General features: G+C 39.5%; 3 protein-coding genes across 4 annotated transcripts in view; 2 read left to right on the plus strand and 1 right to left on the minus strand.

Annotated features, from left to right (window-relative positions):
- Nucleotides 1-8,880, plus strand: part of rgs7a (regulator of G protein signaling 7a) — a 48,221-nt gene extending 39,341 nt beyond the window's left edge. The window contains exons 6-16 of the mRNA XM_062430037.1: nucleotides 692-756; nucleotides 1,088-1,164; nucleotides 1,380-1,461; nucleotides 2,483-2,557; nucleotides 2,706-2,804; nucleotides 3,052-3,113; nucleotides 3,553-3,663; nucleotides 3,770-3,895; nucleotides 7,005-7,191; nucleotides 7,462-7,551; nucleotides 8,860-8,880. Coding sequence (XP_062286021.1) covers nucleotides 692-756; nucleotides 1,088-1,164; nucleotides 1,380-1,461; nucleotides 2,483-2,557; nucleotides 2,706-2,804; nucleotides 3,052-3,113; nucleotides 3,553-3,663; nucleotides 3,770-3,895; nucleotides 7,005-7,191; nucleotides 7,462-7,551; nucleotides 8,860-8,880 — 995 coding nt within the window. The remainder of the gene's footprint in view (nucleotides 1-691; nucleotides 757-1,087; nucleotides 1,165-1,379; nucleotides 1,462-2,482; nucleotides 2,558-2,705; nucleotides 2,805-3,051; nucleotides 3,114-3,552; nucleotides 3,664-3,769; nucleotides 3,896-7,004; nucleotides 7,192-7,461; nucleotides 7,552-8,859) is intronic.
- A 2,537-nt stretch (nucleotides 8,881-11,417) lies between these two features.
- grem2a (gremlin 2, DAN family BMP antagonist a) lies at nucleotides 11,418-17,225 on the plus strand. Of its 2 annotated transcripts, none has more exons than XM_062430744.1 (2): nucleotides 11,418-11,479; nucleotides 16,625-17,225. In XM_062430744.1, exon 2 carries the CDS (start codon nucleotides 16,626-16,628, stop codon nucleotides 17,202-17,204), a length of 579 nt encoding a protein of 192 aa, XP_062286728.1. In that variant the 5' UTR covers nucleotides 11,418-11,479; nucleotide 16,625; the 3' UTR covers nucleotides 17,205-17,225. The 2 variants fall into 2 exon arrangements, with proteins under 2 accessions (XP_062286728.1, XP_062286729.1); XM_062430745.1 differs by lacking the exon at nucleotides 11,418-11,479 and having other exon boundaries at nucleotides 16,571-16,977; nucleotides 17,041-17,225.
- A 1,767-nt stretch (nucleotides 17,226-18,992) lies between these two features.
- Nucleotides 18,993-27,273, minus strand: part of fmn2a (formin 2a) — a 38,280-nt gene continuing 29,999 nt past the window's right edge. The window contains exons 14-17 of the mRNA XM_062430295.1: nucleotides 21,566-21,617; nucleotides 20,432-20,581; nucleotides 19,304-19,385; nucleotides 18,993-19,019 (exon numbers count right to left, since the gene is read on the minus strand). Of these exons, the coding sequence (XP_062286279.1) occupies nucleotides 18,993-19,019; nucleotides 19,304-19,385; nucleotides 20,432-20,581; nucleotides 21,566-21,617 (311 nt within the window). The remainder of the gene's footprint in view (nucleotides 19,020-19,303; nucleotides 19,386-20,431; nucleotides 20,582-21,565; nucleotides 21,618-27,273) is intronic.

The raw sequence follows: 27,273 nt of genomic DNA on the forward strand, positions 1-27,273 counted from the left end.
TGTGTTTGTATGCTTGCACCTGTTGGCTAAATGTGCACATTTGGCTGAATGTTTTAATGGTGATACAGGGATGAGCTTTTTATTGTTTACAGCAGAGCAGAGTGGAGATAACAATTTCATAATGTCAAAATGTTTTCGGGGAATAGCCACAACCTTGCAGGTCTTTCATTTGTTGTTTTAGTTGTTGGAGAGGAAAATGCTAGCTGTGGGAATAATCCCGAGTGTTACGGGAAGTTAAAGTGTCTCAGATGTAGCTACTGATTCACGTGACTTATGCCCCTTAATGAAAACAGTCTAATGGCATAATGAAGTTTCCTGATAATGGTCAGTTAACAAAGGGATGAAGGGATGATAATACATGAAGGCATCAAAAGTCGGAACACACACACACACACACACACACACACACACACACACACACACACACACACACACACACACACACACACACACACACACACACACACACACACACACACAAGCACACACAGTAACAGACGCTCACACACCATGCACAGTCAATGACCTTTGTGATTTGCAGGCCAGTTTAAATGTGCAGTTGAGAGGATTAAATGAGTAAACGCAGGGCCACTTAAGGCTGTTAAAACCAAGCCGGGATCCAGTTCTCCCTCTATTACCAATCTCGATGTCTCTCTCTCTTTCTCTCTCTCTCTCTCTCTCTCTCTCTCAGCTGTTTACCTCTGCAAAAGAACAATGCAAAATAAAGCACGTCTGGAGCTTGCAGACTATGAAGCGGTAAGTGAAAGAGGTCTTTTAGTTTCAGCACTCCTCTCTCCACATATCTGTTCTGTTGCTGTGTTGGCAGCTCTCTCAGGCTTTATCTCTTGCCTTTTCCTTCACCCTTATACTGAGGCCATTTGTTTTTCTGTGTGTCACTGCATCATAACTTTCCTCACCAAAGATATTAAATGAATCACCCGGCTAGTTATGCACTGTGTTTTTTCCTTTTGTACATGAGCGGGGATCAATAAAGATGGTATCGAGCCATGCTCTGTACACAGCATGTGCAGTAAACATAATCACCCCAGATACCTCAAAAGCCTTTTTTTGTTTGTTTTACTTGCAGGAGAGCTTAGCAAGGCTACAGAGAGCTTTCGCCAGGAAATGGGAGTTCATTTTTATGCAAGCAGAAGCACAAGCGAAGTAGGTTTCTTTAAGAAGCACACACGCATTGAGCAATTATGAGTGAGTCTTCTTGCGCCCTCATTATGACATGATTAAACTTAGAATTCACTACAACTTCCTTGTAATGTCCAGCTCACAACATTACAGATGAACAGTACATTAAACATGTGATGGAGTAAATGGATCATGTGTTGGAATAAGCTACATGCACTGAACTCTTTTTTTCCCACCAGAGTGGACAAGAAAAGAGACAAAATTGAGAGGAAAATCCTCGACAGTCAGGAAAGAGCATTCTGGGACGTGCACAGACCAGTGGTGAGTGAAATCACTGGTGTTGTCGTCATCATTGTCTTTGCGGTTACTGGCGTCATTGCTGACATTATCAACATCACCTTAATTGTTCTTGCAAAAGTGAACAATATGGAAAAAAATGATTTCCCACAGACCACACTCCACTATACCACACACACACATACACACACACACACACACACACACACACACACACACACACACACACACACACACACAGTCAAAAGAATAATCGCATAGATACAGACAGTAAATGCTCTCTGGGTTGTTTTAATCTGTCCCACACATTTCACAGTTTTGAAAATGTTATACAGTTACAAGCTCTTTATCAATTATGTAGTTTATATATGAGCTACACTTGATTCCGGTGGCATATGAACCATGTAAAGAGGTGAACGCACTTTAAATCTCCCATCGTACACATGAAATGCCACATCAATAACTGTCACTACACATCAGCCTCACTGCTGCTCTTTACCTTGTTCATACACCCTTCCTTAGCATTAGCATTTAGTTTCCCCCCCGAGGTTAAAGGGTCTCCTCTGCTGTATTTCTCCAAAAGCCACAGCTCCATGTTTAATTGGAAAATAACAAGTTCAATTTATGCGTCCTTGGAGCAACATAATCAATATTAATTCAAATTTCACAGTGACTCCGTCAAGCTACTTAGCTCTGTTCTTCTGGAAGAGACCTAGATTAGACCACTTGTTCAATCAGCCAGAATTTGCACGCTAAGACTCTGATTTCCCGCTGGTTTACTTGTTTTGCTAGAACTGGCACATTCCATGTTTAATTAAACAAGCAGACACATTGTCCTGGAGACTCACTCACTGAATCACTCCACACCTAAGCTAAGCATATTAGATTTAACTAGCTGAAACTCATATAATGTTGGCGAAACTGCACTTTCACTGTGTTTGTGGTGTGATCCTAGAGGGCAAAGCATAAGCGGCTGGAATCATAAGAACTGAAATGACGAGTAAACTACTATTTTTTTTCATTTTCCTTTCACTCATACTCCAAGCCTGGATGTGTGAATACAACAGAAGTCGACATAAAGAAGTCCTCCAGAATGAAAAACCCCCACAAAACCAGAAAGGTACACTACATACTCCCACTCATACACCTTTCTTTTAAGGTCAGGGTTGATAGCACTGTAACACAGACATGAACAGTTCATTGTTCCTTGCTGTGCTTGTCATCTACTGCAAGGCTACTACTATTTTATCCTGTTTTTGTTGTCTCAGTCTGTGTATGGGCTGCAGAATGATATCCGTACCCACAGCCCAACCCACACCCCTGCCCCAGAGGCCAAGCAACCTACAGAAGAAGAACTGCAGGAACAGGTCAGACCTATAGGTGGTGCATTACCACTAAAGATGGGCTCTTTAACAATTTGAAGTCAAAACTTAAATTCTATTTAGTCACTCAATAATGATTCATACCTTACTAAGCGCAATGTAGTAGATATTTTAGAGTGTACATTTAAAGTCAAAAAATGAAAATATGATGCAGTTTATATGTAAATATACAGGCAAACCAGTGTTTTCTGTGAGTTCATGGTGTGTTTACTGTTCCCTGCTATTGTTTCAGATCACCTTTTGGCAATTGCAATTAGACAGGCATCGACTGAAAATGTCCAAAGTGGCAGAGAGGTGAGCAATGTTCTTTGTGTCTTCATTCAGTTTAGCCATTGATCTGTTTATTGAGCCTTTAAACAGCCTAACACGGCATGGAATTAAGAGCTCCGATGACCTTGAGGAGTGATTGGGCCCAGACAATGCCTTCAGTGGGCATCAGCATTGACGGTGCCAGATACTAAATGGCACACTGAACAGAGAAGAGTTGCACTCAGCTGAGAGTTCTCTATCCTTGTGTCCAAATGCAGGGTCAATCGCTCCTGTCAGACTCTATCTTTCATCTCAATTTAAATTATTTGATCCCAAGAGGATTTCAATTCTCCTGTTGTCAGTTAAAGCTTCCAAATAAACAACCTGTTCATAATTATTCACATCAAGGCAGAATTTCCTGAGTGATTGATTCTTGTTTGCTTGCCAGTCATATTTCCTCAGTTGTGCTTTTTTCTCTCTGTAGTTTGCTGGCCTACACAGAGCAGTACCTTGAATACGACCCCTTCCTCACGCCTCCAGACCCATCCAACCCCTGGATCTCAGATGACACCACACTCTGGGAACTCGAAGCAAGGTGGGGACATTTTTCCAAATAAAGTGCAGTGTTGGCATATTTTACTATTATACATATTCTACATTTGTCAAAAGATAATGCTGCATTTGTGTGTGTCATCCCCCAGTAAGGAACCAGGTCAGCAGAGGGTAAAGAGGTGGGCTTTTGGCATTGATGAGGTTCTCAAAGATCCTGTGGGGAGAGAGCAGTTCCTCAAGTTCCTGGAGTCTGAGTTCAGCTCAGAGAATCTCAGGTACACAATAAAATACACTTTTTACAGAACACACACAAAATACTTGATTTTGCTACTAGATAGATAATTCTACTCATTTGAATAAATTCCCAACAGGCTAACATAACCTTAAAACCTCAATGTATTTTAGACTATATAAGTATGAAGTATATGCACGTACATAATTAAAGAGTCCAACTTAGACCAGCAAAGAAAAAGCATTTTATTTTGCTTCCCTGCTGATTAGAAATTAAAATATGGCCACAGTGATGTAAACAAACAGCTTCATACAAGGAAACGAACATAAAACAATAATAAAGCCAGTACACTATTGTTGTCATACAATGTTAATTATTAATTTCAAAGTCTTATCAACAGTGGTGTAAGAGGTACTCATATCCTTTAATTAAGTAAAAGTAGTAATACAGCAACGATGCTGCATCACATGTAATTATTGTAATTAATGGCAATTATTGTAAAGTTGAGTAAAATTTTAAGTATCAAAAATAAAATTACTCATCATGGAGAATGGTCCCTTTCAGAGTGTTATCATATTTCTTATAGTATATGATAATTATTGTTGAAGAGAGTGTATTATTTCTTAGCAGGTTGAGATGAAGCTCATCATGTTTTATGAGATGGTCATATGAAATGTTGAATGTGTAAAATGTTCATCAGCAAAGCGGCCAGCTGCCAAATAAATGTAGTGGAGTAAAAAGTATATTTGCTCCTGAAATTTAGTGGAGTCCAAGTATAATGAAGCATAAAATGAAAATACTAAAGTACCTGAAGTACTTGAGTAGACCTAATTACATTCCAGGATCCTGTCAGGATCAAATCATTTGTTTTGATTTGGATTATAGTTTTAGCCTTTAATCATAATTTCTAGATGCCTAATCCCAAATCTAACCTTCACCGAGAGCGAATTGTAACCTCAAGTATAAACCAGGTCTTGAAACCTAAAATAAATGGTTAATCTTTAAGGGGAGCAGCTTTTTGTTCCCACATGGGTCTCCACAATGTGACTGTGAAAAAAGATGTTTGTTGCCACAACATGATTAATACAAGCACACGCACAACAGACACAAAGGCACATGTGAGAGACTGTGGAGGATTTAATTCACACTTTTCTGTTCCCCCTCAAACACACACACACACGAAACGTTTGGCATGTACATGCTCATATGGTCGGACTGGAATAGGAAAAACGATTTGTTAACTATGATTTTCTGATGATGACAGCCTCACTGAATTTGGGGTACATACCCTTATCAACAACAGTATTGACTGACTATCACGGTTGTCATTGGGGTCACTGGTTTTACCATTTATAAGTTTCATTATCAGTCAAAAGTGAGGATAGCTGGTGGATGCATCTTTTTTAATACATGCATTTCGTAGCTGTATGTAGAATAACACAGGTAGAATATTATGTTAATCGGTTTATTCATGGTAACAGGAGTACTGCAGAGTTTCAAAGGTGCACGGATCAATACTAGAAGAGTGCACTCAGTAGAGTGTAGATCTTTGTCAGGTGTATCTGGGGGCATTTAGTCTTAGTTTTCTTTAAGATGCATAGAATAGTTTAATTGTATTGTAACCAAGCATCCTTCGCTTTTCTGTATAAACAGGGCGATAAGTCCAAACTTCTCAATTTAAACATTGTTATTCATTTACAACATGTTGTTATTTACATAAAGTATTTGGTTGTAACACACTACACACACAATAAAACCTCTCCCTACCTTCCTCTCCCCTCCTAAACACAGAAAACTGGCATTTCACTCAGTCGTCCCTCCCAGCTCCCCTACAGTCAAAATGGCAGCGAAGCTAACAAAAACAGGGAGTTATTCAGTTTGTATTGTGCTTAATTTTAATAGATCATAACAAATTGGATATGGAATTAATCTGCAGATGCTCTGGATCCAGATGAGACTAAAGTTTTCTATGGTTGTCAGTTATGAGCCATGACAAAGGCCAAAAATGTGGTTTACAACAAACTTGTTTATAGCCTAGCTGATTGCCGGAAATGCCTTTTGTTGCAGCTGTTGATCACTTGTGGCCCCTACTGGCCAGTTTAGAGGAATAAAGGACTTTATCAACAGTTGTGAATCACTGCTACCACAAGAGGTCCCCGAGCATACAGTCATAAATGTGCACAAAAAATATTAGGCTCATAGGAGATAAGGAGATTAGCTGCAGACAGATACACATGTTGACACACGGACACACAGACATGCAGACACAAAGGACCAAACACATAATAATGGACAGAGTATGTACTGTGCAGTATGGCTCCTGTGCTCCCTCTCATGGTAAATGTCTGTACTGACTAAAGCTGATAATGTGGTCCATCTAATTAAATTATATTGAAGTACCTCAATCAGTTGAGTGTTTTAACTCACCTGTAATTAAATCTACGTATGTATGTAATATTAAAACTTAGAATAAGCACACACTATGGACTATTAACCTTATTAACCTTAACTTTTTTAAATTGAACTTGTGATTAGGTTCTTTAACTGCCCAATATTTAAAACCTGTCTCTTCTGAGTTGCTCTTGCGTAACGCACAACATAAAATTTTTGCCTGCTGCAGTTACATCCACATATTTCTTTTCCTTTCCACGGAGACCTAAAAATGTACATTTTGTTCTACAGCTCACTGTAGATTATAAAGCTGTGCAATGTTAACTTTTAATTTATATTATTTGCACACGCACTTCAAATATTGAGTTGTAATAATGAAATGTGTGCATATCAAATGTCTATGTTCACTAAAGAGTTTATGGTCTTAATCCTTTAAAAAAGGAGGAAAGGAAAGGAATCTCTGCGCTGAGCTGACCTTACCGTTGTTCAACAAAAAGATGTCATCACTGTACCAGTTTTCGGTCTTGTGACTTTGAAACATGAATGAATCTGTTACCTACCAACTGCCAATGGATAATATTCAGGAACGGTAGCAGTGTGGGCCTTCTAGTTTATTTATCTTTGCTAATTGTTATGTGGCTGTCTGTTCTGTATACTTTCTTCTTACCTGTGCCTAACTTCCAATTTGTGATCCAGAGCTTGTGTATCAAACTTTCTATACTAAAAGGATGCTGTCTTTTACTGTTGTGTTTGGTCCGTAGGTTCTGGCTAGCAGTCCAGGAACTAAAGAAGCGTCCCATCAGAGAAGTTCCAACTCGAGTTCAGGAGATCTGGCAGGAGTTTCTGGCCCCCGGAGCTCCCAGTGCCATCAATGTTGACTCCAAGAGCTACGCCAAAACCACCCAGAATGTCAAAGACCCTGGACGCTACGCATTCGAGGATGCACAGGTGTGTGATTCAATAGCAAATTATACAAATCCATCGAACTAACTTCTGTAATGGTTCATATATGGGTCCTAAAAAGTAGATAAGCATTAAAAAGTTCAACTTTTTCTCCATATCAACTGATGCAACAGTAACATCTTTACTTCTGGTAATTAATAAATCACAGCTCTGTTTTGGTGGTCAGTGGAATTATTTTATTTATTTATAACAATATGCGATACCTGTGTCTGATTTTTGTATGCATTATTTTCATGTTATGTTTTTCTACAACAGGAACACATCTACAAATTGATGAAGAGTGATTCTTACAGTCGTTTCATCCGTTCCAGTGCCTATCAGGAGTTATTACAAGCCAAGAAGAAGGTAAAAACACCTAAATTGACTCCATTCGCTTACAGCCTCATCATTTTACATACACATAGACTCTTCAATCATGTTTATACTGAAACCTGCCCCCCTGGAACCTGCAGTCACACCTTTTTAAAGTCTGTTAGATCACACTCTAAGCCCATTCCCAGTAATCCATCACATACAAAACAAGTGTGGAAATGGAGTTGCTTTTTCAAGCATCTAAAATAACACATATTCTTCTGCAGGGGAGAGGGTGATATGATAAATTAAATAAAGTCTATACAGAAATATTATACCACCAAGGGGCAGAGTATCTCAAATGCAGACTCTCAAAAACATAATCCAGAGGTAACATTTCATCAAACTGTTGTCAGTAAGAGAACATCACCCCATTGGAGTTGTGTGTCTGTTCCTATGGTTGTAATTTGGTCTTCTCTAACCTCTAAACAAATTTGGCACTCTGAATAACTCTTGAATATTATGTAGTTATTTGATTTTGTGTTAATATTAAGATTATTACTTATGCAAGTTCAAGTATACAAGAAATATATAGGAAAGTATATTCTGTCTCCTACAGAAATGTATGGTATATCAGCTGGGTATAAAATTCCTGTATACAGCAGAGTATTTGGTAGAGATGGTGAAAAGGTGTCAGGTCAAACCAAAGAACATGCCAAACAAAGTGGCACCCACATGCCATCAGTATCAGTTAGGGGCAGGGAGAATACAGTGAATACAACATATTAATAGAATCTGCTGTCTGGATGATGAAGTAGCTGATCAGGACTCCTACTGGGCTTATAGAAACCATTACGCATAGCAAAGACACATAGGGTTTCATAACATGATGAATAATTCAGAGTTATACAGGTGTATTTATGTGCTTAAAACCTACTCTGTCTCATACCTCCTACACTTTCTGTGCTTGTCATTACAGCAAAGAATATTTTAATATTATAGCTAGGTTTTTAAAAAAGAAGAAAATCTACATTGGTTTCAATGCATTTATTTTTTCTTTCTGGCAAATACAATGTGAATGCAGTGGCATTTAATAAGATGTTACATGACTCTTCTCTGTTTACCCAAGTCTTTATTCAGTCAGTTTTTGAGCCTTTCTAATGGCTTTATAACGATGATGATGATGATGATGATGATGATGATGATGACAGACTTTTTTTCTTTCTTTGAGGTAGCCTGAACAGAACAGCTATTGTTGGCATGCAAACCATTATTCGCTCCATACTATAGTTTATATATGGTCTTCCAAATGATCTGTATGATTATAATCCTTCACCCAATGTGTCATTTCTGTCCCTCCAGAAAAGTAAGAACTTGTTCTGAAGGCTGTTGCTTCCAGGTAATGTCTAATAAAAAAAATATGTGCATTGTACATTGTTTTTTTTTTGTTTTGTTTACTGTTGGCGATACTGTCAACTAAGTAATGAAATAAGTAATGTTCAATTTACATTCAGCTCACACTTTAAATTTATAAATACAGTACATGAAATGTGGAGCGTGCAATTCCTGCACCATGTTTATGGCTACTCTTATAGTTATTAAACCAGAACATAAAAGTATTTATTCACTCCCATTCCCCGTTACATATTTCCCTAATTTTCTTTTCTGCCTGTTCATTCTGCCTTGTGCTCTCTCCTCCCAGCACAGGGGAGACCACAAGTATCCAAGTGGCTTACCAGTCGTGTGCCATCATGCTAAAATCAATGCCAACTCTCTCTCTGGGACATGGAGAGGGGGATCATCTTATCTCTTCGTCATCATTGTCTGTCCATCCGCTCTTGGCTCAGCCAGGTGATGAGCCACGGGCCATCTGTTCGTCTGTTGTCCACCGGAAGTTGCATGTCCATGGAGAGGATGTTCCTTCTTCCCTCTCCTCTTACAGTACCTGATATATTTCCAGTATTCTCAGAAAAAGGAGGCATTGTTGGACTTGTGAGGACACTGACAGACTGGTGAGATGCAAAATGTCACTGAAAGAACGTCAGTGTTCCAGTCCAGCGTTCCAGTTCTTTCCATTGTAACTACTGGATCAGCGCCCCCTCTCTCACTTCCAGCTGAAACAAATGATGTCAGAGAGAAAAAGAAAAAAACACATAGAAAAAAATAAATAAAACGACAGCTTAAACTGATAAATCTAACCAATGTCATTGCTTTACATGATCTGAGGTCACAGATGCTTTGTCACGCTATGGGAAGTGTTGTGCAGAATGAATATACAATATATATATAAATATATATATATATATATATATATATATATATATATATATATATATATATATATATATATATATATATATATATATATATATACTATGATTATTATTATTATTTATTGTGCATTTATTTTTGCTTTGCATTATTTTATTGCACTACAATAATTAGCACATACGGTTTTCATTGCACTTGTAAAGTCACATTCAAAATTACAAAAATGCTGTCTCCTGTCTTATGTAGAACATAATTCTTTGTTATTCTCTCCTGCATTTATTTTTATACCATATTTAAAGACACTTTTACTTACTTGTATTATTAAAGTTGGCCCTCTATCTGTTACTGTGGCTTGGTCTTTTTGTTTTTACTTTTCAGACACACAGAGCCACTATAGCAATGAAGATTTTGTGTAGCTTTCATTTTGCAGGGGTGCCAGAAACCAAGCGCTTTTGCAATGCACTTTTTCTTTCCACCACTAGAGGGTGATAAATTATTTCCTACAGCAGGGATCTGTCTCCTTTCTGCAGCAGACTCCTCCTCAACCCAGATCTGCAAAATGCAACCTGGAGCCTTGCAGACAAATGAAGTTTTGTCATGCAAAAGTGTCATCATCCTCTGGTCGACTAAACGGGTTATTGTTCAGTCTGTACCCGTCTGAGGTTTTGCAGGGTCTGTTGATGTTTCAGCTCTTTGATGGCAGAAATGACAGTCAGTGTTTTCAGTCTCTTTGCCCAGTGGTCAGCTTAGCAAGAGCCACAGAACAGACAAACATTATTGTCTCAGTTGCAACAAGGAATGCGAATTGTGGCATTTTTCAAAGCATCCTGTCAGTGTGTCAGGGTACATGCATACAATGATTTATGGATTGGGGCTTTTATCTGATTGTAGACTCTAACTGCTCAAATTATGGGTTGTAATGTGATGTGGTTACAGTGCCAATGAGAAAGGATAATTTAGGGGTTTTGTAGGAGATCATTGTTTCTTCCACAATATCATCCTTTATTGTCCATGGTGGCAAAATGTCATTCGCTTCCTAAAAATGGAAATGCAAATGTCGAATAGAGAAGGAGGGAAAGAAAACCTAAGAAAGAAAAAAAAAAGACAAAAGAAAAGCTGTCATTTTGAGCAGTTTGACACATGATGGATGGCTGAGCATAAAAAAAGGATATCAAAGAAAAATATCAGGAAACATAGACACAGAGAGGGGCAGACTTAAATGAAAAACGTGAAGCTTGGTTTGATTCACACAATGACCAGGGCCAATAGGAAAAACCCTCCCAGTCTTGAGGAGGGAAGGGGGTGGTGGGGATTCAAACTAAGGCAGGCTTTACAGTGAGTCAAACACTCGCAAAGACAGACTACAGACAGTCTCCACAGCACTAAGATATGGGCTTACTGTGACTGAATCCTGGAGCTTCTCTATAAAACCTGAACAACAACAAAAAAAACTAAAGAAAGCTAGACAGAGACAAAACGCAAGAAAGAGATACAACTAGAACAGGAAGATGGGAAACTGATCGTGTCCAAGATTTTGAATCTTTAAGTGGGGGAGAAAAAAAGAGGAGCAAGGACAAGCCTGAGGATACTACAGATTATGTTGCCATGGAAACCAGAACCTGGAAGCGGACGCAAGGACCACTGAAGGTGGACAACTTCCCCTGACTGCATCCTTGACACCTTACTGTCCTGGTGTGCACTGTGGTGAGAGGTACATGAACTGTTCTTCACTTATTTAACACTTTATTTAAGAGTCTAAACTATTTTACAAGTTGCAAGAACTTTTTATTGATGTTTTAGTGTTAGCTAACATTAAATCTATTATGCACTAATTCCATATTAATGCCACTTCTGACACAAAAACAAAGCTCTTGAGGTAACCTGATACATATGGACATAGGAATTACTCCACTTTATTGGCTGAATTAGGACTATAAACTACAATTATCAGTGCTGAACATTATTTGTACTGTAGGTGAACAAATAGCGATAATACATGTGAAACAACAATGCACTGGTACAGTCTATAGTGTAGATCACTGAGTGCTGATTCAACATATCCCAAGTGAGTGCTTTAAACAAGTGGGCAGTAAGCAACTGACTGCAATAGTGAGACTAAGTGACTCACTACGTCTCTGAATGACTAAGCGCAGAACCATGTAATTTGAACAGCAGTAGTTGTGCTGCTATTTAGTATTTCTGCCAGCAGTGAGGGTTTGATTCCCACTGGGGCCACCCATAATAAAAATATACGCCTCCAAGGCAGTGTAAGGTGTTCCGGATAAAAGTTACTAAATTACTAAATTACTATAATTAGTGGCTAGGGGTTTCAGGGAATTAGTGTTGTGAGTGAGAGAATTAGCGAGTGATGACAGTCTGTTGTAGTGTACGTCTCAGTGAGATTAAGAGTTTAGTTTTTCCAGTGAATCTAAAAAAGAGAGAATGAGATATAATGATGTTTAAAAACCTGTATTCTATGTTTACAAAATAATCTCTATTCTTTTTCTCTCTGTCCATGTGTGCAGGTGCATATCCTTGTGTATGTGTGTCTTTGTATGTTCACTTGTGAGTCATTAGTGTGTAGTCATGTGTATACTGATGTGTATCCAAGTTGGTGTGCGAACATGTGTGTGTGTTCCTACAATATGCGTGCAGTGAATGGTAGGGAGTTTGCCTTCTGATCCTTCTTACAGCTCCGGTGACTGCACCACCTTGTACAGTCCACTCTGATGTCAAAGCGGCTTTAGCACAAAGACACATTACACTTTCTTTAGTAACAGAAAACCCTTCATTGTAAGCCTCTAAAGATAGTAAAACTGGTGTTTTATAGAAGCCTTAACAACATGTGAAGTTTACACATGGACAGGTAATAAGAAATCACTGAGGAAAGTGGATTAAATAGGCAGTGTAATACTGCACTTGGGTCAGTTGTGGCAGCTGTTTCTGTTAAGATGAAAACATTTTTTAACTAACAGAACATTCACCTTCCCTGAGAAAAAAATAGGGTTTTTAAAGAACTACTTCTAGACTCCGTAATAGGCAGTGACATGCTGATGGGCCAGTCACTACAAACTCATGCTTCTACTTTATACACACCAAATGTGTATAAAATGGCTGGCCACAGTATAATAATATAATATTAGTTTTTAATGGGAAACAAATAGGAGGAAACTGTATGTTTAGGGGTTTTAAACAAACAAATTCCACCTCGAGTCAAAATGAAAGGTGGTGTTAATCGCTGCAGCTAAGTAGTGTCATCCTGGTTTGAAATTAGAAACGCTGTACTATCATAGCATTTCTAATTGCCCTTCATTCACCACTAAAGCACTTTATGTTGCGGAGGCGAAAGAGTTGCCTTACATTCCTGTCAGTACTTAACTTGGAAAGCATTATATCTGGGCTGCTAGTCATTATCAAGATGGATTGTGGTGACAAATGGCTGCCCAAACTGCCTAAAGCAACCTCCTGGCAATGGTGGCATTAGACACATTTACACAGCAAAGCCCCCCCAAAGGAGCCCCCCTGACCCACCCCCCAACTGTTAATGAGCCAACAGCCGAACGTAGTTTGGGAAAATACAATCCGCAAATGCAGATAATGACATGGTTCCTCTTTGTGTAATTGGCTTCAAGTGAAAACATTTCATTTACCCTTCTTTCCCTCTCTCTCTCTCTCTCTTTATATCCTGTGTGTGTGTGTGTGTGTGTGTGTGTGTGTGTGTGTGTGTGTGTGTGTGTGTGTGTGTGTGTGTGTGTGTGTGTGTGTGTGTGTGTGTGTGCAAGAGCACGCACACGTGTGTTGTCACGTATGGGTGTGCAAGTGCAAGCGTGTGTGTATGTGGCTATCCGTGTGTGATTGAGGTTTGAGCTGCACGGTGAATTAAATGCAGTTCTACTGTAATTAACTGCACTTACCAGTCTGTGTATGAGACTTTCTGACGCACCAATAATTGAGGCATCAGGTTTTGTTTGTTTTAACCTGCCTTTGAAGACATGCTGGGAAGACGTTTCACATGGTTTGGTGGAAGTACATCTGTGTGTGTGCAAATTTGAATGTCTTGAAAGGATTCTTTTTCCATTTCTTTTAATAATTGAATAACAGATGTACTAAAATATTTCGAAGCTACGCAGGAGATTTTCATGACTAATTTAGTTTTTTCATTTCACTTTGAGATTTGGAAAAAAGACCCATTGTTATCCAGACACAAAACATTACCATGGTATTATAATGCCATTCTGAAAAACAAAACATAAGTTCCCACTGATGATAATAGCTGTTTTCAAAAAGGCTTGTGTCTAGCTCAGCCGTCTCTGTGGTATTTGTTTCTGGTATTTGTAATTTCATTAGAGGTCTGAATTTTGGAACCAAGGTCTGCCACAGTTCACTGAAGCATGTCCCCGAAGTATTTGTGGTTCTGGTAAAACATAAAGCTGTGTTTGTGGACAATATTAGTATTTAGCAGACAGAAAGGTCCGGTTCAGTTCTGTCTCAGCATTAACACAGAAAACCACAGTCTCCTTTCGTCTCTGGGACTCTGCGATGATTAGTGCATGCGTCAAGGAGAGACAGACAGATAGAGTGACAGAGAGAGAGACATATGGAGAAATAAAGAATTAAAGAGACAAACAGCTTGCGGAGAGATATGCAGTTGTGGGAAGAGGACATATCCTATACATGAAGCTGGTTGGTTGGTTTTGTTTCTCAGTAGGTCATCTGTAGACTATCATTACCCCCTGTCCCAAACTCCACCATCTCTTCAGCTCCTTTCCTTCTATCTCCTAACCCCAACCATTAACTGCCCACCCATCCACCTCAGTGCTCCCCCAAAGACCCTGAGTCCCTACCCCAAAACCGCAATTTGTCTTGCTGCAGAGATTGATGAGTATAGTTTGGCAAGACCAGTGCTATCATACTTAGGCCGTGTTTGAGAGTAGAGAGGGAGCCCGGCTGCTGCCTGCAGCCCATAGGCCATCTGTCATGCACTACGTATGTACACAGTCAGTCAGGTCATCCCTCCAAAGTCCCCGGGGCTTTGCAGACTGTAGCTCACTAGTGTCACAGGGTAAGCGATGGGTAGCTGGAGAGCAGTGAAACACAGAAGCAGAGCCTGTTCCTCTGACCAGGGGTTCATACATTTAAATACTCAGTCAGCAGGAATAAGATGGTGCAGCTAAAGACAAATGAGACTGTGTTGTACATGGAAGGTAGATCATGGGAAGATGGAGTGGGGTCATGACTCCCTGATGCAGTAGGTGGTGGAAGGACCCAGCGGGAGTCTTTGGTTTAGTTATTCTAACCTTATGATGGGTGTGCGTTGGCGGCGTGTGTGCTGGCTTTCAAGTACACTATGTGTGTGCATGCAAAACTGTGTGTCTGCTGAAGAAGCACAGATCTGAACTGAATTTTTTAAGATATCTTAGGAGATACCTTTGGCAAAATAATAATTCTTTTTTCTGTGATGTTGAAAAATTTCCTAATGCATTTTTCCTCAGGACATGAGGTTTTTCCTCAGATGTAAAATATCATGTTTTTAGAAATAGACTTGATTGTAAGTATTGTACCCTCTGATTTCTTGGACGAGAGTGCACAAATTCAGAAAATAGTTCCCTCCTGCACAGGTTTGATGAGGAAGAAAAAAAAGCAAAAACACATTTCTGATTTCAAAGGAAATCAGATTCGAAGAAAAAAATTAAGCAGGTTTTCCGCATCTACATAACTCAATATCACTCGAACCACAAAAAATCCTATAGAAAAGGTCCGGTAAGAATTCATACTATGTCTCTGCTGGATGGACAAACAGCTGCTGTCTAGCTTATGGCAAGTGCTGCTGGGACACTAATATACAGACTTGAGTGCTTGTCCAGCTCGGCCAAATCTACTATGACCTCGGGGTCAAGGGCAGAAAAAAGGAGGCAAAAAACAAAGTGGATTATGATAAAGTAATTTGTTCCATGTCAGAGTGAGTTGCAGGCCCAGGAAAGGAAGACAGGGAACATACAAATTTGCACAGCAAAGAGGAGCCTGTGAATAAGAGCAGCCAATGGCCTTGAGGCAGTTGGTTCTCTGTCAGAATTTCTGACTTGATGTCATGCAATGCTTGTCAAGAGCAACATCTGCTGAAAAGATGCTTGAGTGATGGTCAAAAATGTGCTGGCGCAAATACTGACAGCATGCACACGGGCGGATACTCTGTCCTGAATGGCAGAGAAATCATTTCTGTAGATCATACTCTACCTTTATGATGCTAGCATGATATGGTTATCAGGGACACTATGGGTCATTCTCAGTTTGCTTTATAGTATATCACCAAAGAGTAGAAGAGCGGGCTCCCAGAGGGTACTGTAGAGTTCCCCAACTCTTCCCCTAATAACATGCAGATGGGCCTCTCTAATGCCTGTTTACATATCTGCGGCATAGTTCATGACTAAAGTAAGCAAAGCCCTAATTATTTTACCCGGTGACGGGACCAATAAAATCAACTTCCCCTTCTCGTTATGGGTGTTTAAGTGCATCCTTTGATGGCAGGGCTTTGTTTATTTTTGGAAGAGTTGCGTAGCCGAGAGGAAAGCAAATACAAGTAATGACACAGAGATGCTGACAAATGGGGGCCCTTGTGATGGATTCATTTCCTCAATGATGCCTGGAAGGCTAGACTGTGAAGGTGGTTCAACATGAATGCACGTTCACACACTTGCTAACATGATTGTCAATTTTAATGTCATGTTCGGAATTGTATGACTGTCATGTATCATTACATATTGCCTGAATTATTATTACACCATCTTTTAGATTATAATTATTATTATTATTTTTTTTTTTAACATATAATGCATAATGTGTGTCTCTCTTTTTATAGAATGCTGTGGAAAATAACTATCCCAGTCATACTGGCTGGAGTGCTCTGCATCACAGCAGAGACCAAAAAGTCCCGACCTCAGGGATCAATCCCATCTCCATACAAGACCAAAGGGAACCTGTCCTCAGAACGTCACCACCGGCTATTGCAGCAGAAACCAGAGGTGCTATCCTCCAGCCGGGAGGCCTTGGTGGTAACAGAGCGCCGCTACCTCCGCAGAGACTGGTGCAAGACCCAGCCTCTCCGTCAGACTATCAGTGAGGAGGGCTGCCGCAGCCGCACTGTGGTCAACCGCTTTTGCTATGGCCAGTGCAACTCCTTCTACATTCCCCGCCATATGGGTCCCAGCTCGGGTCAGGGCCAGAACCGAGGCCAAGCTTCGGGCTCTGGAAGAAAAAGCCACAACAAGGCCCAAGAACCGTTTCAGTCCTGCTCCTTCTGCAGGCCACACCGTATCACACAGCTCACAGTGCAGCTGGACTGCCCAGACCTACAGCCTCCTTTCAGACACCGTAAGGTGCAGAGGGTCAAACAGTGTCGCTGCATGTCTGTGGATGTGAGTGGCCATGGAAAACTGTGAGGAAGGACTTGAAAGGCCTTTTAAAACTGAAATGACATCCTGAGTATTGTCAAAACCCGAAATTCACAAATTTTGCCAAACAAGGACTGACCTGAAACATGGAACTGGTATTATTAAAACAAAGGTTCAACACTGATTTAATCAGAATTGCAGCCATGTTGGCAAGTTGATGCTGTTGAAAGAGACTGATTCAAATGGCTGTGCAAGAGACACTAATGATGAAGCAGCCAGTTTTCAACAGTGAGCAAGTTTTTCCTATTTGTACATTTGTCACTAGAGAGGAATTACCTCTGAGTTTGAAAACCATAAAAAATTATGGATTTCCTCTGCGAGAGATCATGTTTTCACCTGTAGGAGCTGTTGACTTTAACTGACTGTATTTTACAAGTATTGTATCCGTTATTCTGTTTCTTTTCCTTGAACTCTTTGGTTCCCAAATGATACACAATTTGGTGTCAAGGAAAAGATTTAGAGAAACACGAAGAAACACAAGGACTAATGGCATCCACCTGCTTGGACACAAAACTGGCTGTACAGATTTGCCACGAGTATACTAGCCAGTAGAAAAAAACATACTGCAGCATGTGTAATGGAGGTGCAATGCAATATATACAGTATATATATTTTATGTATGTGTGTAAGTATGTATGTGAAAAGTATATTAAATCTATTTCATATAAAACAACAGCGGTGTTTAGAGTGCATGCAGTTCTGTACCACCAAATTTGACCGTTGGACAGTTGATAAGCAGAAAAAAAAAACAGCAACGGCAGACTTTTTATTAAAAATTTATGTAATTTCTTTTATTCAATAAATATATTTTTTCATGGTCAAAGGTATTCAATCAAAAACATATTGTTGGTATTGCACATGAACATCACATCACATGATCCTATTGCTCCATTAGCGTATGGGTGTTCACATACTCTCACAAAGTAGGAAAGGCAAAACTAACTGCATAGGATTTGGCTTAAAACAAAAAGCAAGTTGACAATATTGCTGAATAAAACTATAGCAGGTCTCTATCAGATCACACCACTTAGGTATGCATGGATTTTTTGGAAGAAAAAGTAAAATTTAACAACAGAGGTGCTGTATTCAAAACAGATACAGTATCAATCATTACTGAAACAGACTAGATTAAAGTAAATTTCTCATGTTTCAGCCGATGTAAAACAGGTTTTTCTTCTTTACATATAACATTTAATTACGGATGATATGTCACTGTAATACAGCACTCTTTTGACGACTCCACTGTGCAATAAGGCACTTTCTGTCAGGTAGATGATCTATACCTACCGGATTACAAATGTTATAAAATTCTGTGCTTTTCTTTATTGAGGGAGGGCGATACATAGAGCAATGTCCTCCTAGTGAACTAGGATTGGGAACTGCACTAAAAAAAGAAAATAGGCTACATATGGCTTATAAAATATAGAGAAAGCATGGATATGGTGTTGCTACACATTTCCGACTGCAGTGAGCATTTTCTGGCAAATGACTCAACTACATTTAATCATCTCAGCTTAAGGATGTCTTTTGGTAGCAATATTTCATTTAATTATTGGAGTGCTATCAACTGGTGGCTGTGAATGCCTTTTTCCATTCCACTTTTAAACAATATAATATCCACTTTGGACCAAGTCACAATAAACAACAATTGTAAATCAACTGAAAACAAATACTGGAAGCAAATAAATGTTGTAGAAATGACCGATGAGTCATATCATATTGTACAAACAGTGCTTGTGCAATAGGCTTGGTGATGATAATTTTCCATTCTCTGCTTCAGATCTTCTGACCCAGCTTTGCCTTCTGTGGAATACAAAAACACACACACACATACAAGTCTACATTAGTTACAGGTGGTAGCACTGACACTTATCTCAATACTTCAACAGGAGATCTTCAACACCCTGAGAGGTGTTTGTATGGAACAGAGTCTGCTAGGTGAAGAGACAAATTGCACACAAGAAAGAAAAAAGGGGCTGGTAGAGGTTAAAGGAATTTTTATATCTAAAAAAGGGACAAATGAGCAGATTTCACTGTGCAGAAGAGACCATACAATACTATAAACGAGACAAGAAGAGTAGACATACTATTCCAGTTGCATGTTTGGGTTTGACATTGTAGGAAGCTTTTTCTTTAGCCTGTTTGAAGCACTCCTCAGCCATTTTCACCCTGGAAAAAAAGACAATAACTATCACTCACTGTCTGCACCTCAATTGCAAATAATTAGATGGACACACACTTATTCACACAGCTGAAATTCACTATTTCACCATGTAAAAGAAAGACAAGAAAGAACAACAATTCCAGCCTAGACCGTCCAGACTATGGTCATGTGGAATTTGAACACAATGATCTTGGTTTGTCAAATGGCCAGTCCTCCTACTCTGAAATGACTCACTGGTTTACTACTGCATGGAGAGAGCCAGCAGTGTCACTACTCATTTATGCTTTCCAAAAGACAAAATGATCAGCATGTTGGCATTGAGTGAGTACAACAATTTACACCAATAGACATACATCTTGCCTCTACTCATTACACTACTGTGTGTGCCAATGCTGCATCTTTGCATGGCCATACAATGTAGGTGAGGATAAATGTCTACATTTCCACTGGAGTCTAAAAGTGAAACCAGCAGAGTAAGATTTGGGATGATTGCCTATGGCAAAGAGTTAATGCTTTTAGATTTGTTTTCATTCTTTCCTACTGAACAAGCAAAGCTTGCAACATTTTGCTTCTCTTAAAAATACATATCACAATTCGATCTTTATATGGCATAATGGACCAATTTGCTTTTTGTTAACATACGCAATAGTATCTCTATATTCATCAAACCACTGGAAGCTAACTGGATGCTGCATGCTTTCTTTTCATTACTGGGCTGAGGACACAGATTTGGGTCATTTAACCTCTTTTCCCTTCATGAATTTGAATGAATCTGATAGGATCTTCAGTGAGCACGAGATGTGCTGTAAGTTATTAATGGTTCAGGAACTTAACGCTTGGGGAAAATTCTAAATGTAGGAACATTGGTGCATCTGTAATGACATTTTAAAAAGGTCAGAAAGTGGTCTTCTCTTCAAAAAGCCACAAATACAATGAATGAAAAAACCCTGATGTCTCAGCAGGATTTAGTTTTAGGACAATAGGGACATGAGTCCTGTCAGTATAATGTCACATTCTGAAGAAGGAAATTTGTCTTATATCATATGCTCACCGTGCCTGCAACATCAGCTTATTGTGCTTCTTCCAATGATCTTTGAAATCTGTGGAAAACTCGTGCCAAACAGAGAAAAAAGTGTTGGGAGAAACTTCTTTCTCTCCTGACTTGGGTTTAACTGAGAAGGACACGCTCAACTCCAAGAAGCTGAGAAAAGGAGAACAAAAACATTACTTCAAGACCAAACTATTACAACATGAGATTAGAGAAACCTACGCCGATTATTGTGAAACTTTGCAGTGCTAAGCAAATATGCAAAATATGAAAGTTAATCTTGGAATAATATGCTTTTTCAGAGATTTAATAGTAGAGTAACATAAAAAAAACACAAAACAATGATGACTGTGCATTTCAGGGAACAACAATGAACACAAAACGCAATTACTGGCACAAAAGCAACACAGCCATTCGGTTTTCCCTGATGGATTAATTTCACAAAATAAAATAAAATTCATATGTAGCATATACATTGTTCAGCTTTGTCACCCCTCCCCCTGGTGTGTATCCACAGTGTGTCCATGTAAGTCTGTGTACATATACGCGCATTTACTGTACAGTATGTGTATAAGCATCAGCGAGGAAAGAGGTTAAAGATGTACAACCACAAGCTAAAGACAGATCTAGCAAAAGGAAAGAGCGCGCATGGCAGCGGATGACACATTAAAGTGTTAAATGTGGTGGCCCATTTGCAGTGGATCAATACAGTGGACAGGTTGGGGTCTCTTTGTTTGGAGTGTGCTATAGGAACACATTCCTCGCCAGCAGTAACAGAAGCCTGGAGCCAAGGCTGTCTACTCTCGCTCCGCTTAGATAAACAACACAGACACGGCAAAGGGGGCCTCCCGTCTACTGAAGGCCTGGCATGACGGCCTGCACCATCCATGTAACTGAAGGAACCAGGAGTCCTAAATATTGACAAAGCAGCAAGATTATATTTCTTCACTGCAGTGCGAATATATCACTTCAAACTGTAATGAATTGTATACTCTATGTTGCCTTTACTTTCAATTTCACAATGGGGATCACAACTGGGATCGTGGCTTTGAACGCATGAGAAAAGACAGTGTAGAAACATGAAATTGAATGAGAGTGACTGCAGGTGAAGAAGCTAAAGGTGAAGAAAGCTCTTACATCTTCTGAGTATCTGCTAGCTGCTTCTCCTGTGTTTCCAGTTCAGATTTTGCTGAAAAGAGAAAAGATTTTAATGAAGGGAAAGAGCTCTCAGTACATGAGTAAATACAGGATTAAAACATTTCCTGGGTCACCTACAGTGCTACTTGTATATACAAGAGGATTCTACATGTCACCATTACTTAAATCAACAGACATCTTCAAGGTCACTGCTGTGCCACCAGGTTATTGAGTGCTGGATTGTTCGCTGTTGCACAACTGACAAATGAGCACGGCAGATCACAGGACAAGTGCTTCTTTGTGCAAAGTTACTTCCAATGGAGACAGATGACTATACACACGCATATTTGTGTGTGTGTGTGTGTGTGTGTGTGTGTGTGTGTGTGTGTGTGTGTGTGTGTGTGTGTGTGTGTGTGTGTGTGTGTGTGTGTGTGTGCATGCATGTTTGGGTGTATGAGAGGCTGAAGTGTGTAAGAGACAGAGAGACAGCGAGAGGGTAAGGAAACTGGGAGTTGGACACCATGGTACACTTTAGACGATATTTGCAGCAGGCCACAACACTTATCTCAGCAGGCCATCAGGATCATTTTGACTGTGTTATAAATTATGATATAAGAGAACAGCAGTGAAATGTGACAGCCTAAGTCAGGAAAATGCTGTAGCTTACTCCTTATCTAATTTTGGATCCTTGGGCTGATTTTCAAGCCCATTTTCTAATATAACAGTAGTAGTGGAGTCAATCCAGCTGTATTTTATTCCACTGGTCTAAATCTTCATTTTGCTGCTGTATAACTGTTAAAAGGTTATAGGTTAAATTCCCTCCCGGACAGCTTCTCTACCCCCTCAAGGTTAATTATCTGTAAGATGGTGCTGCATTAAACTGCCAAATGATCAGAAATGACCTATAGTGGAACCTCCTCATGGCTCTCCAAAATGGACATGACAGTAGATGGGACAGAGTATCTTTCCTGGCACAAATATATGTTCTGCTGTTATTCTGGGAATATCTGGTTGCTATTTGTAATTGAAGCCAGAACTATATCTAAGGATCTCAGACAAATCCATGGGGGCCAGCACTATGCTTAACCATTCCATGGTGTTAAAATCACTCTGTAGCCCGCAATTGTGTCCCTCTCTGCTGACAGCTCATCAAGAAATGATGACAAATATATGAGTAATATGAATGAGGCTTGCTTAAAGTATTCAAGGGCATTTTCAAACCTGTAGTTCATTTGCTTTGTTCTGAATCAGTGGAAGAGTTGCTTCTTTGTTGCATTTTGGATGGACAAAAGCCGCGAGGGAGCTGTCACTCATTGGTCAGATATCTGGCTATCTATGGTTTGTTTTTCCTCCAAGATAGCTTTCCAAAAATGGACCAGCAGAACTGGCATTTCTGTTTAGTTGAGGCCATCATTTGGGCCATATTCCAGCCCCAATATGTGAATACAAATTTGTATAAACTTCAAGGTAACATCTTGCAAACAATGTGTTGTTTTACGTTATGCATAGACATGCTGCTTTCACTTGGCTGACAAGGGGAAGGCAACGTATCTCATCGCTGCTCCAGGTCAACCCTCAATTCATGTTTACGATACAAAGCTCTTCCTCAGCCCAGCATAATGCACAGCTCTGCTTTAGCCCAAAACATGCAATGTTAGCTGCAGTTGGATTGAGGTTGGATCACATTCATACTACAAACAAACTGTACCAGAGTTTGTTTCTTTGTTGTTTTGATTTGCACCTGTGTGCAATTGCTGTTTTAAACACCTGCCCAAATGAAATGCACCAAGGGGGAAAATGCACTAGAGTTTGATCCACTGGAACTGAACATGGCAGGTGCGAAAACACCCTTAATATAAGGATGGTGCTTTGTTTTTTTAGTAAAAGCGTTTATTTCATTACTAAAGTTGAAGAATCTGCTGTGAGTGATTAAACAATTTCTACAAATAATAAATACCAATAAAAGTAGATATTCTCAGACACTCGTTGGTAAACCTTCCCCTGAGGTTGGACGATTCAATATGATTAATTGTGTTCTTCTCTGTCTTATATAATGATCTTAGATGTCAGTTCTGTCAGTGCACCAGCATTACCATATGATTCAATATGACAAAATACAACATGTCTATCTGTGATTTTACCATAATGTGATGAACAATCTTATTTTGATATTTATTTTAACCATATCAGCTTACTGAGAGTTGTAGTTGGTAGGAATGGGGAAGAGAGAACATCAATCTTGCTAATCTTCATGTCCATCAGAAACAGATTATCACATGGCCAGTGCTCTCTTGCTAGTCACAGAGACTCCATCAAAGGCCTGCATGCATGAGAATTTGTGGATCGAGCGGGGAAAATCGAGCTAGACCAAACAGCAGAGCTCCAACAAGTCCGCTCCCACTGTTATTCTGTGGTTAGTTTCATGGTCAGAAAATAAACAAAGGCGGTTTAAACTGTGGAGCCAGAAACAGTTTAACCCCAGGCTTTTTAGAAATTACAGAAATAACAAAAATAAGACATTTGGCTGTTGCTCTTTTTTTCACCGCCACAGTGGAGGAACCCCAAGAATCCCGTCTGGAGCCTTGTGAGTCACATGCCCATCTTATGGTGCTTACATTCTGCTCTCTGAGGAAAAACCTCGTCATTTGCATCAAAGAAAGAGCTCCCATATTTCTCTCAAACACAGGGGAGACAGTACAAGAGGGGAAAAGAGAGAGGTAGAGATGGAAATGGGAGAGCTTTCATCTGCAGACTTCCTTTAAAATGGACAGTGAGCACTACTGCGGAAGAACATATGCTATACATTATACTCTCATTTGAATACAAAAGCAGTTGGAGAGAGGCCTGTGAGCCAGGTCCTTCAGAAAGATCGGTCACAGTCAGGTGAATATACAGCCAGGGTCAAAGCTAACGCTACATAAAGTATGACATTTGGCTTGTTATGGTAAAACAAGCATAACAAATCAAATCTTACACCTTTGAAGTGGATCACAATATCCCAATATTGTAGCTGTCAGATTATGAAGATGAAAGCATGACTGTATGAGGTGGACAAAACTGACAGACACAGCTACATTTTTAGTGGATTTTGCAGTTTGTAACAGTATCTAGGACAAAATGTAGTAGTAGATGTTGGCCTCCTTTCTAACCTGCGGCTCAAGATTTTTTACTTTAGCGTGCTCTTGTGATGTCTACAGGAGATTTTTAGGTATGTTACCTCCATTGCTTTTGGGATAGTAGTGTTGGGCTGTCAGTTGGTTGGTCCACTTCTTTGGTCTAGAATGAAATATCTCAACAAATTTTGACACAGACTGCCTTGGAATTTGTTGCAGATAAGATGAATTTGAATGACTTTGGTGATCCTATTAGTTTTCCTCTTGCGCCTCCAGCAGGTCAAAGGTTTAATTTATCCAGTGAAATATAATAATACACAATAATAGTAGATAGGCTAGCACAAACGTTTATTGATTCATGGTTTCCAGATGATGATGTATGACTTTAGTGAACCCCTTACTCTTCGTCTAGCACTACCACAAGGTTCACATTAGAGGTTTTAATTGAGTTGTCTTGACAGATATTAGATGGATTGGCATGAAAATTTGGTACGTTCATGTTCTCCTGCCTGACTTTTCATCTAGGGCTATCAGCAGGTAAAATTTTTCATTTGCCCAGTGCTTTGGTTTATGACCAAATACCAGCTAATTAGCACATGGTAATATTCAGCACTTCTGAACTAAAACAATAAACACAGTAATCTGCTGAATCTGCTGAGAGATACGAGCATATTACCTAATATGACCACATTAGCATTCAGCTCAAAGGAACCAGTGGCTAAAGGCAGCCAGCTAGCTTGGCTAAAAACGGCAAGGGAAGAGGAAATGCTCATCATTTACAGTCAATTCATAATCATCCTTTTAACAGCCCTCTTGGTAAACACCCCACACTGAAGATTTTTTGATTTCCTAACACACTGATAGAGAGACAGAAGGTCAAAAAAGCAACAGGGTGCTTTCATCTTCTCTGTCATTCCTCTGATAGCAAAAAACCTTGTTATTAGAACTGGACGGGAGTAAGAGATTGAGAAAAATAAAGGAAGACAGGACCTGAGGAAACATTTTGAACAAGGACAAATATGATATAAAAAGACTACTAAATGAAAGGGATCAGGTGCGGGAAAAGTTAGTTTTTCAGCCTCTCAGACATCCAGTTGTGTTCTCCACTGTCAATTTTTAGGTTGCATGACAGGTCCATCTTCTCTTCCTTTGAGGCAGAGCAAGATATATATTTTTTTATACAGTAAAGATCAAGACAAAGTGCTGCCATAATCTGTCAAAACACATACACAGTGGGTTCCAAAAGTCTGAGACCACTTTCGTATTGGGCACCACTTTCCTATTGGTAAAGTGGTCTCAGACTTTTGGACCCCTCTGTAGGTAAACGTAAAACAATAGCAGTAAATTATTCAATACACTCTAGAATAAACACACGTCCCCATGAGAACGACACAGAGTGAACCCTTGCGTGTGTATATTAACCAGAAAACAGCATGAAGCAGATTTGGAAATGTGTCTGCAGACATAGAAGACTTATTCTGATTGATGAGCTGCTTCACATACTCTCACACCACAGAGGAATTTTCAACTCAGACATGCCAAGGGTATACCAGCGCAGAATCATTTTTGAACCAGGAGGGGAAAATTATTTGCCTTTAAGTAACCCCTTGTCTGGTGGTTGCACAGATGAGCAAACCAGCAGTGTTGTCCATCATCTGTTTCATCATTTTTAAAAGGATAAGGCAGGCATATACTACACTATGCTTATTGTGAACAAATCCCATGAAGATCCAAACCAACAATTTGTTAGTCGGTCTCTCAATACTTCCAAAGTCTTCCCTTCCCAGTCTGTGGTGCTAAACCTCAAGCCCATTTGTTTCTTCTGAGCACAAAAATCTTGAAAAAATAAAAACAGTCCACAAGCTTTGTGTTTTCATAGGCTAATTAATTCTCTAAAAACCTGTGCTAGTAAAGTTGAACAAACTCAAATAGGAGTTTATAGTGCATTTGTTAGGGACTATTTTCAGCAACGGATTTGGTGCATTTCTGAGCACAAACAGCAGGATGGCTAAAAATAAACTATGGTGCCAACCAGTGCAACAGTGTGGCTCACTGATGTGATTTCAATAGTTTTGGACAACAATTGAGACCTTAGACACAGAGGAATAAGTTAAATTAGACATTGGTTTACACAGGCAATGCTTGGAAGTCAGATCAATTTACTATTTTTATGGGGTGTATTCAAAAGAAGCAGAAAAATAAGAAAATTATGCAATTTTTTCATTACTTGCATGATTTTAACTGCAGGATCATTTTGTGTTTATTCATGTTGAGGTCTTTTCTGTGGAAAACTTAATGTGCCTAAGTAATGAATGTTCAATGAGAGGCAAGTCCGTAGGTAGGTAAGCATGGACAATCTGTGAAACTGTCGCAGCCGCAATCATCTGTTGCACAAACCAGCTGCCAGAGTTTAACTTTTTTTTCTACAGGACATGCAGTGCAAATCAATAGATGATAGTCTGATACTTGCCATTTCTGAGTTCCCTGAGAAGTTGTCAGTCTGTTGCATGGCAAAGTAGACACCGGGTCTATTCACAGGGTACAGCTAGCTTACTCAACTGAACTAAACTCAACTTACTAGTAGGCTAAACTTGC

This window comes from Scomber scombrus, chromosome 12 (assembly GCF_963691925.1).
Source record: "Scomber scombrus chromosome 12, fScoSco1.1, whole genome shotgun sequence".
NCBI classification, from domain to species: Eukaryota; Metazoa; Chordata; class Actinopteri; order Scombriformes; family Scombridae; genus Scomber; species Scomber scombrus.